General features: G+C 46.0%; 2 protein-coding genes across 2 annotated transcripts in view; both read left to right on the top strand.

The window, feature by feature from the left end:
* The window catches only part of LOC120870618 (boLa class II histocompatibility antigen, DQB*0101 beta chain), a 65,805-nt gene extending 53,742 nt beyond the window's left edge, over positions 1-12,063 (top strand). Inside the window, exon 5 of the mRNA XM_040250392.1 lies at positions 11,705-12,063. Within this exon, the coding sequence (XP_040106326.1) occupies positions 11,705-11,718 (14 nt within the window). The 3' untranslated portion in view covers positions 11,719-12,063. The remainder of the gene's footprint in view (positions 1-11,704) is intronic.
* Positions 10-12,063, top strand: LOC120870621 (boLa class II histocompatibility antigen, DQB*0101 beta chain-like). The gene is made up of 5 exons (XM_040250398.1): positions 10-196; positions 1,605-1,874; positions 9,743-10,024; positions 10,513-10,623; positions 11,705-12,063. Exons 1-5 carry the CDS (start codon positions 88-90, stop codon positions 11,716-11,718), a joined length of 786 nt encoding a protein of 261 aa, XP_040106332.1. The 5' UTR covers positions 10-87; the 3' UTR covers positions 11,719-12,063.
* Positions 12,064-13,344: the final 1,281 nt, after the last annotated feature.

Here is a 13,344-nt window from a genome sequence, read left to right as displayed (position 1 = left end):
TAGGTTTTTATTCCGTGAAGTGGGCTCACCAGATCCACTGGATTTGAGCTGTGTTGACTACCATTACTTCTTCCTTTGATCTCTATTATGTCTGGGATGGTGGCTTTGCAGATCCCCAGAGGCCTTTGGACGGCAGCTATGATGGTGATGCTGGTGGTGCTGAACACGCCAGGGGCTGAGGGCAGAGACTCGCCACGTAAGTGCAGGGCAGCTGCTCCCCGGAGCCACCACCTTGGGGAGCAGGCTCTGAGGGACCCTTGGGCTGGGCTGTGATCTTGGGATACTGTCTTTTATCACACATTTCCTCCCTTTGGGAATGAGGGCTATGTTACATTCTCATTTCCACCCTCTAAGGACAAGGTGAGGACAATTCTCCTCCCACAGGTTTAACCCTGGGAACGTAATAATGGGGAGGAGGAGACATAGTATCTACTACAAGTGCCGGGACAAAGTGAGCATGGGTATTGTTTTTAAAGATGTGACTTTCTCCAAAGAAGGCACTGCAGAATCTGTCATTCCAGGGTCCCCCAAGACCTTGTCTTGGAGAAGGGAATGGCAACCCACTCCAGTGTTCTTGCCTGGAGAACCCCAGGGACAGGAGAGCCTGGTGGGCTGCCGTCTATGGGGTCACACAGAGTCGGACACGACTGAAGCGACTCAGCAGCAGCAGCAGCAAGACCTTGTCTGGACTTACTACTGTGGGTTGGGGATGTGTAGGGTAGCCATGGTCTCTGCAGGCTCAGCATTTGAGGGGAAGACTGTATATTCCTGACTCAGTGGAGGGTTTATGGAAGCAAACTTTTTTTTCTTGAGTGGAGCTGCCTAGGTGACCACAGACAGAATTTTAATCTCAAGTTTCACTGATTTGTAGTCAATTGGTGACTTGAGTGATATTCAGAAACTTGAGTTGAGGATGGACAGGATTTAGGACAAAAGAGAACATAAAAAGAGAAATATATATACATATATATTTGATTATATATTAGCTCTAATCTAGTTGGAAAGTCCATACTCTTTCTGTGAATTAACTGTCCCTTTTAGGACTGGGGGGTTGCTGGTCCCTCATACCACACAGGAGTCGGGTGCGGGTGGCAGAAACTCAAGAGTAAGCCAAGGCGTTGTAAGGACACTTTGCTGGGGACCAAGAGAATACACCTCTCAGGAGGAGGACAAGCTTGATTCTACAGGTCCTTTGCCATCCCTTGAACTCTCCTGCTCTCCTTTGTCTCTGAGGTTCCCAGGAGTTCAGGGTAAAATAGGATTTCATGTGAGAATCTTTAAGTACCGGGATGGATGCAAAATCAACCTGCCGCCCTGTTTACTTGGTTCTGAGCTTCTAGGGATCACAGGTCCTAGGGCTCCCTCAGCGACAGGCCTCCTCACGTCCTGGGAGCCCTGAGAGGGGGCGGGAGGCCCGGGGAGGAGCCGCCGGAGGACCCGGGTTCGCAGCGGGAGGCGCAGGGCCGGGCAGGGAACAGGGGCTGAGCGGCGGCGGGTTTCTGGTTTAGGGAGCCCGCTGGCGGCGGCCGGCACCTCCGCATCTGGCCGAGCGGCCCCGCGTGGGGCTGTGGGCTGAGCCTGACCGAGCGGCTGTCTCCCCGCAGAGGATTTCGTGTACCAGTTTAAGGGCCTGTGTTACTTCACCAACGGGACGGAGCGGGTGCGGCTCGTGACCAGACACATCTACAACCTGGAGGAGTACGCGCGCTTCGACAGCGACTGGGACGAGTACCGGGCGGTGACCCCGCTGGGGCGGCCGGACGCCGAGTACTGGAACAGCCAGAAGGACATCCTGGAGCGGACGCGGGCCGAGGCGGACACGGTGTGCAGACACAACTACCAGAACGAGCTCATCACCTCCTTGCAGCGGCGAGGTGAGTGCCGGCCGCCCTCCGCGGGGCCGTCCTCCACCCGCCAGGACTCCGCGCGGGGGGAGGGGGCTGAGTCCTCCGGGGCGGGGTCCCCAGACCCACGGATGGGACAGAGAGGCGCTGAGGGACAGGGGACCGAGGGCATAGCTTGTGGGGCGGGGGCATCAAGTTTGGCAGCCCTGGAGCCTTCCCTGCAGAGGCGGCCTGGCCTGCCCGTTGTGGGTCACCTCTCGAAGGCCCCGCCCTGCGCTGTTGTTTCCACTCATTCTGCGCCTCCCCGCCTGGTGCCTTTGGCGTATTTCCTTCCTGGAGGCTGACAGCGCAGCCTGGTGGCCTTAGGGTTACTTCGGGTACTCTCAGGGCACCTTGAACTCGTGGTGATGTATTACAGTCATGAAATAATACATTTTCTCTTTTTTGTTTCAAATTATTATTCACCGTAATCCTGGTTTCTTAAGTGGACATCACTATTTCACTGGCCCGGGACCTCTTTCAGACAAGGGGCTGTCTTAATTATCTCTGTGTGCCTAGTCTGACACACTGGCGGGTAGTATGAACTCCATAAAACTTTCTTAAAGTAATGAATAAATGTACTTGGTTGCCCATCCACTTAGGCGCAAGAGAAACATAAAGGTAAATAGGGCCTTAAAACTGACTTTATAAATTATGCTTTACTATTATGCTTAATGCTTTAAAGTAAATTCTTATTGACTTGAATGGCTTTAGAATTTGTGAATGCAAAATTAGCAATTTAGAATTTGTGAATGCAAAATCTGAGGGAAAAAGTGTTTGCTAAAAAAGCCCCCAGCACTTGAATGGTATTGTAAGAGAGAGTTTTAATTTCTTAGAAAAGGTCAACAAATGGCATAGTAGAAAGACTGAACTTTTGGGATAAATAATGTCATTAAATTACTGAAAAAAAATTATTTTTAGTTTCTTTTGGTCTAAACCCTGCCTTTGCTCCCTTCCTCTCCCCCCTCCCAATATTTCCATCCACTTCAGGAATTATACCCATTTAATAAGCAGCTGCTGCTGCTGCTAAGTCACTTCAGTCATGTTTGACTCTGTGCGACCCCAGAGATGGCAGCCTACCAGGCTCCACCGTCCCTGGGATTCTCCAGGCAAGAGTTACTGGAGTGGGTTGCCATTTCCTTCTCCAATGCATGAGAGTGAAAAGTGAAAGTGAAGTCGCTCAGTCGTGTCCGACTCTTCGAGACCCCATGGACTGCAGCCCACCAGGCTCCTCCATCCATGGGATTTTCCAGGCAAGAGTACTGGAGTGGGGTGCCATTGCCTTCTCCGTAATCAGCAGCTCAGTTCAGTTCAGTTCAGTCGCTCAGTCATGTCTGATTCTTTGTGACCCCATGAACTGCAGCACGCCAGGCCTCCCTGTCCGTCACCAACTCCTGGAGTTCACTCAAACTCATGACCATCGAGTCAGTGATGCCATCCAGCCATCTCATCCTCTGTCCTCCCCTTCTCCTCCTGCCCCCAATCCCTCCCAGCATCAGAGTCTTTTCCAATGAGTCAACTCTTCGCATGAGGTGGCCAAAGTACTGGAGTTTCAGCTTTAGCATCAGTCCTTCCAAAGAACAGCCAGGACTGATCTCCTTTAGAATGGACTGGTTGGATCTCTTTGCAGTCCAAGGGACTCTCAAGAGTCTTCTCCAATACCAGTTCTAGAGCATCAGTTCTTTGGTGCTCAGCTTTCTTCACAGTCTAACTCTCACATCTATACATGACCACTAGAAAAACCATAGCCTTGACTAGATGGACCTTTGTTGGCAAAGTAATATCTCTGCTTTTCAATATGCTATCTAGGTTGGTCATAACTTTCCTTCCAAGGAGTAAGTGTCTTTTAATTTTATGGCTGCAATCACCATCTGCAGTGATTTTGGAGCCAAAAAACTAAAGTCTGACACTGTTTCCCCATCTATCTACCATGAAGTGATGGGACCAGATGTCATGATCTTTGTTTTCTGAATGTTGAGCTTTAAGCCAACTTTTTCACTCTCCTCTTTCACTTTCATCGAGAGGCATTTTAGTTCCTCTTCACTTTCTGCCATAAGCATGGTGTCATCTGCATATCTGAGGTTATTGATACTTCTCCCGGCAATCTTAATTCCAGCTTGTGCTTCATCCAGTCCAGCGTTTCTCATGATGTACTCTGCATATAAGTTAAATAAGCAGGGGCTAGTTCTAGACAATCTTACCGAACACCATCTATATTATTCTACTTCATTCCACAACTCCCTTAGCAAATAGCATCACCACTTTATATACACTAATCGTTGTTGTTCAGTCACTCAGTCATATCTGACTCTTTGTGACCCCATGGACTAATATTGGGACATAATAAACAGCTTAAGTAATTGCATCATAGTTATTTGGTAAGTTGTGGATTGTCCCCCAAATACAGAACAGTTATCATGCTCTTTACCATGTGTATAGCATCTAACGGAAGCAAAGCCTCCATTAAAGCCAGTTATGACCAGAAGCAGCAGTATGAGTCTGTTTCTGCCTAGTTTCAGTGCTAGTGGGATGAAATGATATATTCAAGGGGCTGAAAACTCACTGACCCCAGTGTTATCTATACATGTTCATATAACTTTTAGCTTACTTTACAGTCTTGCCTTCTTCTTTATCCTAATGTCACTGAGTACTTACATTGAGGGCAGAGGATGAAATGGTTGGATGGCATCACTGACTCAATGGACATGAGTTTGAGTAAATTCTGGAAGATAGTGAAGGATTAACTGAAGCCTGGCATGCTGCAGTCCATGGGGTCGCAGAGTTGGACATGACTTAGCAAGGGAACAGCAACTTATATTTTTGTTATTTCAGTTCTTTTTCATAAAAAATTATTCTAACATTTTTCTCTTGAACTTGTGCCCTCTACTTTTACTCCCAATCTATTTAAGATGAGCAGATTTTATAAGTCCACATAGTTGACTATGACTTCAGTCAGAGCCCAAGAAGAAGAGCCTGATCAACAGTTAAAGTCCAAACTAAAAGCGTGCTTCCTTTGAGATGATGGTTCATGAGTGATATGTAATTGGGGTGATGAGACTGCCTGCTGACCTCAGCAAGTCACAGTTACGTATTTACATAACATTCTCATTAACTCAGGCCGACTGCTGCAAGAATCTCAGAATATTTTCTATAGAGAATATATGACATAATGTCTGATTTCAGAACAAGACAGTTATTCTTAATAGCAGGGGAATGGAGTAGGATAGGGAGCCAGCAGTTAAACTCACTTGAATATTAAAAGGAAAATAGGAAAAAAAGAGGAAATGAGAGAACTTATCATATTATCAAAAAACTAAACCAGACTTGAAATATTTACTAGGTTTCAGACTAAGAGAATGAGGGAGGTTCAGTACAATGCCAAAAGAAATAAAAGATAAGATGTGTTAAGGAAGTTGGGAGGTATGTTGCATTTGATGATGAGTAGCAATCTGAGAAGATAAAGGAACTGAGTCATAGACAAACATAGTGTTTTATTATTGTTACTTGTTTTTAAAGTCCCTTTTCCTTTACTTCAAAAATTACAAGCTTTTAAAAAAACATTGTTTGTTTGTTTCTGTTACTAGATTGCAAGTTCTGTGAAGTCAGGGGGCATGTTCTTGTATATCTTTGGATTCCTTCTGCCTGTCACATTTATGTTTGTTGATTGGATTAATAAATGAATCAAGGAATGAATAAAATATAGGTGGCATATATGATGTGGAGATGGAAGCTCATATATCTTTTAAAATTATATATGTAGCTCATTTTATTTATCATTATTATGTTTGGCTACCCTGGGTCTTCATTGCAGTGCTCGGGTTCAGTAGTTGCAGAAAGTGAGATCTTAGTTGCCCCACCACAGATGGAACCTGTGGCCCTTGCACTGAGAGTGTTGAATCTTATCCACTGGACCACCAGGGAAGTCCCTGAAAGTTTATGTATCTTGATGTAAATTCTGTGTGTGTGTGGGTGGGAAGTTCATTGTAGCATGGCATCTGAGCTAAGGTGAGGCTAAAAGATGAGAGAGATGCTTTGTTGACTGGCAACATGTAAGAAGTGCTTTTGCTCTCAAATTTTGTTAGTATTGCAGGCTAAGAATTATAGAATATAACTTGTTTGAGAAGCATTACTTGTAGGAAGGATGGAATAGTCACTGTTGTCCTACTTTGCTGGACATGGAAATGTCTATACTTTAATTCTCAGTCCATGTTGCTGTCCCTGAGGCCATGACTAATGTTGAAAATCTCAGCCCGCAGGTGGGAGTCAAAGTTGCTGGATTTTCTCTACTGTGGGGAGCACAGGGACTAGCAGAAAACGGTATCACTGTCCCAGCACAGGTCACCAGTGCTGATCCTGATGGTCACCTTTAATATGTGGGGGAGAAAACAAGTCTAGGTGTTTTATTTTTTTATTTTAAAAAATTTCACAAATAGTGGTATAATATAGCAATTTATAATTTTAAAATGCTCCATTATCAATTAGTATTGACAGAATTAATCTCATAGAGTAATTACAATGATCTCTTGAGACTGAAAAGTAAACTGACCAATGTGTTTATTTAAGATAATAAAGTGGCCCAGTTCAGTTCAGTTCAGTCACTCAGTCCTGTCCGTCTCTTTGCAACCCCATGAACCACAGCATGCCAGGCCTCCCTGTCCATCACCAACTCCCGGAGTCCACCCAAACCCATGTCTATAGAGTCGATGATGCCATCCAGCCATCTCACCCTCTGACATCCCCTTCTCCTCCTGCCCTCAATCTTTCCCAGCCTCAGGGTCTTTTCCATGAGTCAGTTCTTTGCATGTGGTGGCCAAAGGATTGGAGTTTCAGCTTCAACCTCAGTCCTTCCAATGAACACCAGGAATGATCTCCTTTAGGATGGACTGATTGGATCTCCTTGCAGTCCAGGGGACTCTCAAGAGTCTTCTCCAACACCACAGTTCAAAAGCATCAAATTTTCGGCACTCAGTTTTCTTTACAGTCCAACTCTCACATCCATACATGACCACTGGAAAAACCATAGCCATGACTAGATGGACCTTTGTCGGCAAAGTAATGTCTCTGCTTTTTAATATGGTATCTAGGTTGGTCATAACTTTTCTTCCAAGGAGTAAGCGTCTTTTAATTTCATGGCTGCAATCACCATCAGAAGTGATTTTGGAGCCCCCCCAAATAAAGTCTGACACTATTTCCACTCTTTCCCCATCTATCTACCATGAAGTGCTGGGGCCGGATGCCATGATCTTAGTTTTCTGAATGTTGAGCTTTAAGCCAACTTTTTCACTCTCCTCTTTCACTTTCATCAAGAGGCTCTTTAGTTCTTCTTCACTTTCTGCCGTAAGGGTGGTACCTCATCTGGATATATGAAGTTATTGATATTTCTTCCGGTAATCTTGATTTTAGCTTGTACTTCATCCAGCCCAGCATTTCTCATGATGTACTCTGCATAGAAGTTAAATAAGCAGGGTGACAATATACAGCCTTGACATACTCCTTTTCCTATTTGGAACCAGTCTGTTGTTCCATGTCCAGTTCTAACTGTTGCTTCCTGACCTGCATACAGATTTCTCAAGAGGCAGGTCAGGTGGTCTGGTAGTCCCATCTCTTTCAGAATTTTCCACAGTTTATTGTGATCCACACAGTCAAAGACTTTGGCATACACAATAAAGCAGAAATAGATGTTTTTCTGGAACTCTCTGCTTTTTCGATTATCCATCAAATGTTGGCAATTTGACCTCTGATTCCCTTGCCTTTTCTAAAACCAGCTTGAACGTCTGGAAGTTCATGGTTCACGTACTGCTGAAGCCTGGCTTGGAGAATTTTGAGCATTACTTTACTAGCGTGTGAGATGAGTGCAATTGTGCGGTAGTTTGAGCATTCTTTGGCATTGCCTTTCTTTGGGATTGGAATGAAAACTGACCTTTTCCAGTCCTGTGGCCACTGCTGAGTTTTCCAAATCTGCTGGCATATTGAGTGCAGCACTTTCACAGCATCATCTTTCAGGATTTGAAATAGCTCCACTGGAATTCCATCACCTCCACTAGCTTTGTTCGTAGTGATGCTTTCTAAGGCCCACTTGACTTCACATTCCAGGATGTCTGGCTCTAGGTGAGTGATCATACCATCTTGATTATCCGGGTCATGAAGATCTTTTTTGTACAGTTCTTCTGTGTATTCTTGCCACCTCTTCTTAATATCTTCTGCTTCTGTTAGGTCCATACCATTTCTGTCCTTTTTTGAGCCCATCTTTGCATGAAATGTTCCCTTGGTATCTCTAATTTTCTTGAAGAGATCTCTAGTCTTTCCCTCTATTTCTTTGCATTGATCACTGAGGAAGGCTTTCTTATCTCTCCTTGCTATTCTTTGGAACTCTACATTTAAGTGTGTATATCTTTCCTTTTCTCCTTTGCTTTTCGCTCCCCGTCTTTTCACAGCTATTTGTAAGGCCTCCTCAGACAGCCATTTTGCTTTTTTGCATTTCTTTTTCTTGGGGATGGTCTTGATTCCTGTCTCCTGTACAATGTCATGAACCTCTATCCATAGTTCATCAGGCACTCTGTCTATCAGATCTAGTCCCTTAAATCTATTTCTCACTTCCACTGTGTAGTCATAAGGGATTTGATTTAGGTCATACCTGAATGGTCTAGTGGTTTTCTCCACTTTTTTCAATTTCAGTCTGAATTTGGCAATAAGGAGTTCATGATCTGAGCCACAGTCAGCTCCCTGTCTTGTTTTTGCTGACTGTATAGAGCTTCTCCATCTTTCATTGCAAAGAATATAATCAATCTGATTTCGGTGTTGACCATCTGGTGATGTCCATGTGTAGAGTCTTCTCTTATGTTGTTGGAAGAGGGTGTTTGTGATGACCAGTGTGTTCTCTTGGCAAAACTCTATCAGCCTTTGCACTGCTTCATTCTGTATTCCAAGGCCAAATTTGCCTGTTACTCCAGGTGTTTCTTGACTTCCTACTTTGGCATTCCAGTCCCCTATAATGAAAAGGACATCTTTTTTGGGTGTTCGTTCTAGAAGGTCTTGTAGGTCTTCACAGAACTGTTCAACTTCAGCTTCTTCGGTGTTACTGGTCAGAGCATAGCCTTGGATAACTGTGATATTGAATGGTTTGCCTTGGAAACGAACAGAGACCATTCTGTTGTTTTTGAGATTGCATCCAAGTGCTGCATTTTGGACTCTTTTGTTGATATGATGGCTACTCCATTTCTTCTAAGGGATTCCTGCCCACAGTAGTAGATATAATGGTCATCTGAGTTACATTCACCCATTCCAGTCCATCTTAGTTCACTGATTCCTAGAATGTCAATGTTCACTCTTGCCGTCTCCTGTTTGACCACTTCCAATTTGCCTTGATTCATGGACCTAACATTCCAGGTTCCTATGCAGTATTGCTCTTTACAGCATCGAATCTTGCTTCTATCACCAGTCCCATTCACAACTGGGTGTTCTTTTTGCTTTGGCTTCATCCCTTCATTCTTTTCTTGAGTTATTTCTCCACTGATCTCCAGTAGCATATTGGGCACCTATTGACCTGGGGAGTTCATCTTTCAGTGTCATATCTTTTTGTCTTTTCATACTGTTCATGGGGCTCTCAAGGCAAGAATACTGAAGTGGTTTGCCATTCCCTTCTCCAGTGGACTACGTTCTGTCAGACCTCTCCACCATGACCCGTCCATTTTGGGTGGCCCAAGTCTAACTCAATGAAGTGGCCCAGCATGGATCTAAATCCAAGGCTTGGAATCCAAGGGTCTTCCCACTCTGGTACCAAGGAAGGACCCCTGCCTGTGGGAGATGTGCTGTGTGGTCTCATGTCTCACTGTTTCTTTTCGTGTCTGTTCCTCCCTCAGTGGAACCTACAGTGATCGTCTCCCCGTCCAGGACTGAGGCTCTAAACCACCACAACCTGCTGGTCTGCTCGGTGACAGATTTCTATCCAAGCCAGATCAAGGTTCGGTGGTTCCGGAATGACCAGGAGGAGACAGCTGGCGTTGTGTCCACACCTCTTATTAGGAATGGGGACTGGACCTTTCAGATCCTCGTGATGCTGGAAATAACTCCTCAGCGAGGAGATGTCTACACCTGCCACGTGGAGCACCCCAGCCTCCAGAGCCCCATCATGGTGGAGTGGCGTAAGGACACTTGGTTTCCTTTTACTGTGGGCCCAACAGGACAGGGCAGACAGAGCTTCCCCAGTCCATGCTCTCCATCCCTTGTCCCCAGCATCACTACTGAAATCACAGGACACAAGAGTGCTCATGCCTCCTAGCACAGGCATCAGAAGAGCTAAATCACATTGTCTTTTCATATACAGGGAACTCACTCTACACATCATGGCCCCAGAGCCCAGCCTGGTAGCTCTGTTTAACTGACTGGTGACCACAATCTTAAGGTCTAAAGTTATAGAAGTGTCCCTGAGAGCAGGGATCCACTTTCACCTTCTCTCACCTGCCCACTGTGTCCAAAGATCTGTTGGTGTGTCCCTCCCCTGGGGGTGGTCAGAATGGAAAGCCAGGTTCTCCTGACACCTCCTCCTGTACCTCAGACTAGACCTCAAGCTTCCGAAAGGGACATTGTGAGATGTGGGGACAAACGCTGACACTCAGGCTCTGCTCCCCAGGGGCACAGTCTGAATCTGCCCAGAGCAAGATGCTGAGTGGTGTTGGAGGCTTCGTGCTGGGGCTGATCTTCCTTGGGCTGGGACTCATCATCCATCACAGGAGCCAGAAGGGTAAGGAACCCTGGGGAAATGGGAAGATGGGCTGTGACTGCAACCCTCTGTTCAGGGCAGCCTCTGGCTCTGGATGTAGCTCTTTCTTCTCGAGCTACGAGGCGGAAAAGGGGCTCCTCTTGATTTTGGCGGGACCCTCGGTGTTCCTCTCGAGTGGAGACGGGTATGTTGGGGAACTTCTTGAGTTGCAGCAAGGGTGTGAAGGACCCTTTCGAAGTTCAAGAGGGAAGGTGGGCGTGGGAGGAAATGAACAACCTGGGGAGACATTCTAGTCTGACTTTATTGGTTGAAAGGGTAGCCCTGCCATGGAGATGACAGGTGGAATTTATTCTAAGGCTTCCTTAAAGTTCATCATTGTCTCATGGGTTCCTTTCTGAAAACTTCGTCCATTAAGGGGGTCAGAACACTGGTTTCCTTTCCTTCTAGTGACAGTTTCATTCATTTGGGGGAATCTTAGCTTAGGGCAGTTAAAGCCTTGTAGTTGATGGATAAGAAAGAAATACGTTTCCCCTTGAGTTGCTTATCTCATTTCCCTTTGGGGTGAGTAAGGCAGTGGCTGTTTGTGTCATTAGAGCTTTTGAGGACATTGTGGGCCCCTACCAGCAGGTGCTCTATTTCTGTTCTGTGTCAGTGGGGATTGTGGGGATAGATAAAGGAGGGAAGGGTGTGAGGTGACTGTACCTGGGCTCAGTGTCTCATTCATGACCTGTTCCCTGCTATGGAATCAAGAGTTAGGGAAGAAGTTTCTATAGGAAGTTCTGTAGAAAGCTCCTGAAGTTGTTCCCCAGAACCAGGCCATAACTTTGATGGCGTCTTTCTGTGAAACTTGGAGCCAGAGCTCTGGTTTGAAAGATGGACACCAGGATGGTGCCTACTTTGTGCCACATGTTGGTGGCTACTGCCTGTGGACATTTATAAGTGATTGAATGTGGTGGAAAGAAGGTGAGCTATCATTGAATTTACTAAAAAATTGAAATCTTCACATCCCCCAGAAGGACAAGAGCCACTCCCCACCTTCCCATGCCTCCTTGCCAGGTTGAAGTGTGGGTCTTGTGTGCTGATCACTCTCTCTCTTCTACAGGGCTCACGCGCTGACTCCTGAGGATATTTTGAGATTGGTGTTTGCTCTTCTATAATGCGTGTCTGTCCTTGCCCGGAATTCCCAGATGCCTGTCAGCCTGTCCCACTCTGAGATCAGAGTCGGTCACCAGGTCATTTCCCGTGGCCATCCCCCAACCACGGATCTGGCTGTGAAGCTGCTTCCTCCACTGACCCCGGATCCTCTGACTGTGCATTTTCAGCTGCATCTACTCAGATCCCAAGAGCTTCCTCTGCTCCCATTTTTACCCAACAGAGTGTGCAAAAGAAGCACATTGAAATAATTTACCAGGCTGTAGAGTCTTTTTTTCCTTTAATCATAATTAAACATGATTATGAGTTGTCTGTACTCTGAACCTCCTTAAATGAGTAGAGGTAGGAACCACTGCAGAATGAAGGAAACTACTTTGAGGTGAACCAGCCAACTGAGGACCAGAAGGAGACGAGAAGCACCACTGTGTGCCCTGTAGGGGTGGGTGGACAGAAGAGAAAGAGAATCAACTCTTCTCTTTCTACAGTTTTGCCATTATGTATCTGCATCTCTCTATTTTCTGCATCTTTCTTTCTTACCACCTCACATTACATCTCTGTTTCTGTGCTTGTGTGTATGACCCTATCTCTGTTGTATGTTTCTGGATTGTCTTACAGAGTTTCAATTATTCTAGGAAGGATTCTGTCTGGCCCAGCCTTGGTAACATGCACACCTTTCAGAAACATCATCCTTTACCTGGCATGCAGACTCCTGGCACTGAGCCCATTCCCCTGATTAGGAAATGACTTCCCAACGTGGAGATATCTGCATCAGTCAAATGGAGTATTCCAGTCTACAGGGCCTCCTTAGTGTGGAGTGGCTTAAGGGGGAGTTCGTTTCTTGTGGACCCCAAAATACAAATGGCAGAGTTCCCTCTGGGTCTGGGGTCTCTCATTGGAGGTACTGACTCACATTCATCCCAACCCGCATGTCCTGCACAGTCATCTGATGGCACTGCTGAGGTGAAATTCTCAGAAGATAGAGCTCCCCTGTCAATTTGTGATGAGACTTTCTTCTCAGGTCACTGTACCTGGTGGCTCCGAGGATGTTGATCCAGTCCTAAAAGCTAGTCTTCATCTCAGTCCCTGGGATTAATCACTAAATGGGTGGCTGAGTGTTTATCTTTCAGATTATGGACAGCTATGGCTCTGAGGACCAGACATCCCCTTTCCCCTGATCCCTCATCCACTCACTGTACCTGAGGAGGCAGTGGCAGGTCATTCCCTCTCCTGGGAAGACCAGGCTTTCTTGAGATCTTTATCTATTGTACCTCAGGATGAACTCCAGGTCATCAACCAGGAACACGGTGGAGTGTGGAGACTCCAGATTCTGCTTCCCAAGGAGGTCATATTCTGAATCTGCCCAGAGAAAGATGCTGAGTGGAGTCCGAGGTTTTGTGCTGACTTTGCATCTTCCTTAGGGTGGACGTTGACATTCACAATAGGAGTAAAGAGAGAGTGATATCATGGGGAAATTGGGAGGGCTTGTGTGGGGTGTCCAGGGAAACTTGGGCTCAGTATGTAGCTCTTAGATTTTGATCCTGCAAAAGCAAGGGGCGAGACTGGAGATTGAACCAGATTCACAGTTTAGGG

Source organism: Oryx dammah, unplaced genomic scaffold (genome assembly GCF_014754425.2).
Source record: "Oryx dammah isolate SB20612 unplaced genomic scaffold, SCBI_Odam_1.1 HiC_scaffold_11, whole genome shotgun sequence".
Taxonomy (NCBI): Eukaryota; Metazoa; Chordata; class Mammalia; order Artiodactyla; family Bovidae; genus Oryx; species Oryx dammah.
The sequence above is the reverse complement of the archived record's forward strand: the minus strand, read 5'-3'. Positions and strand labels throughout refer to the sequence as shown.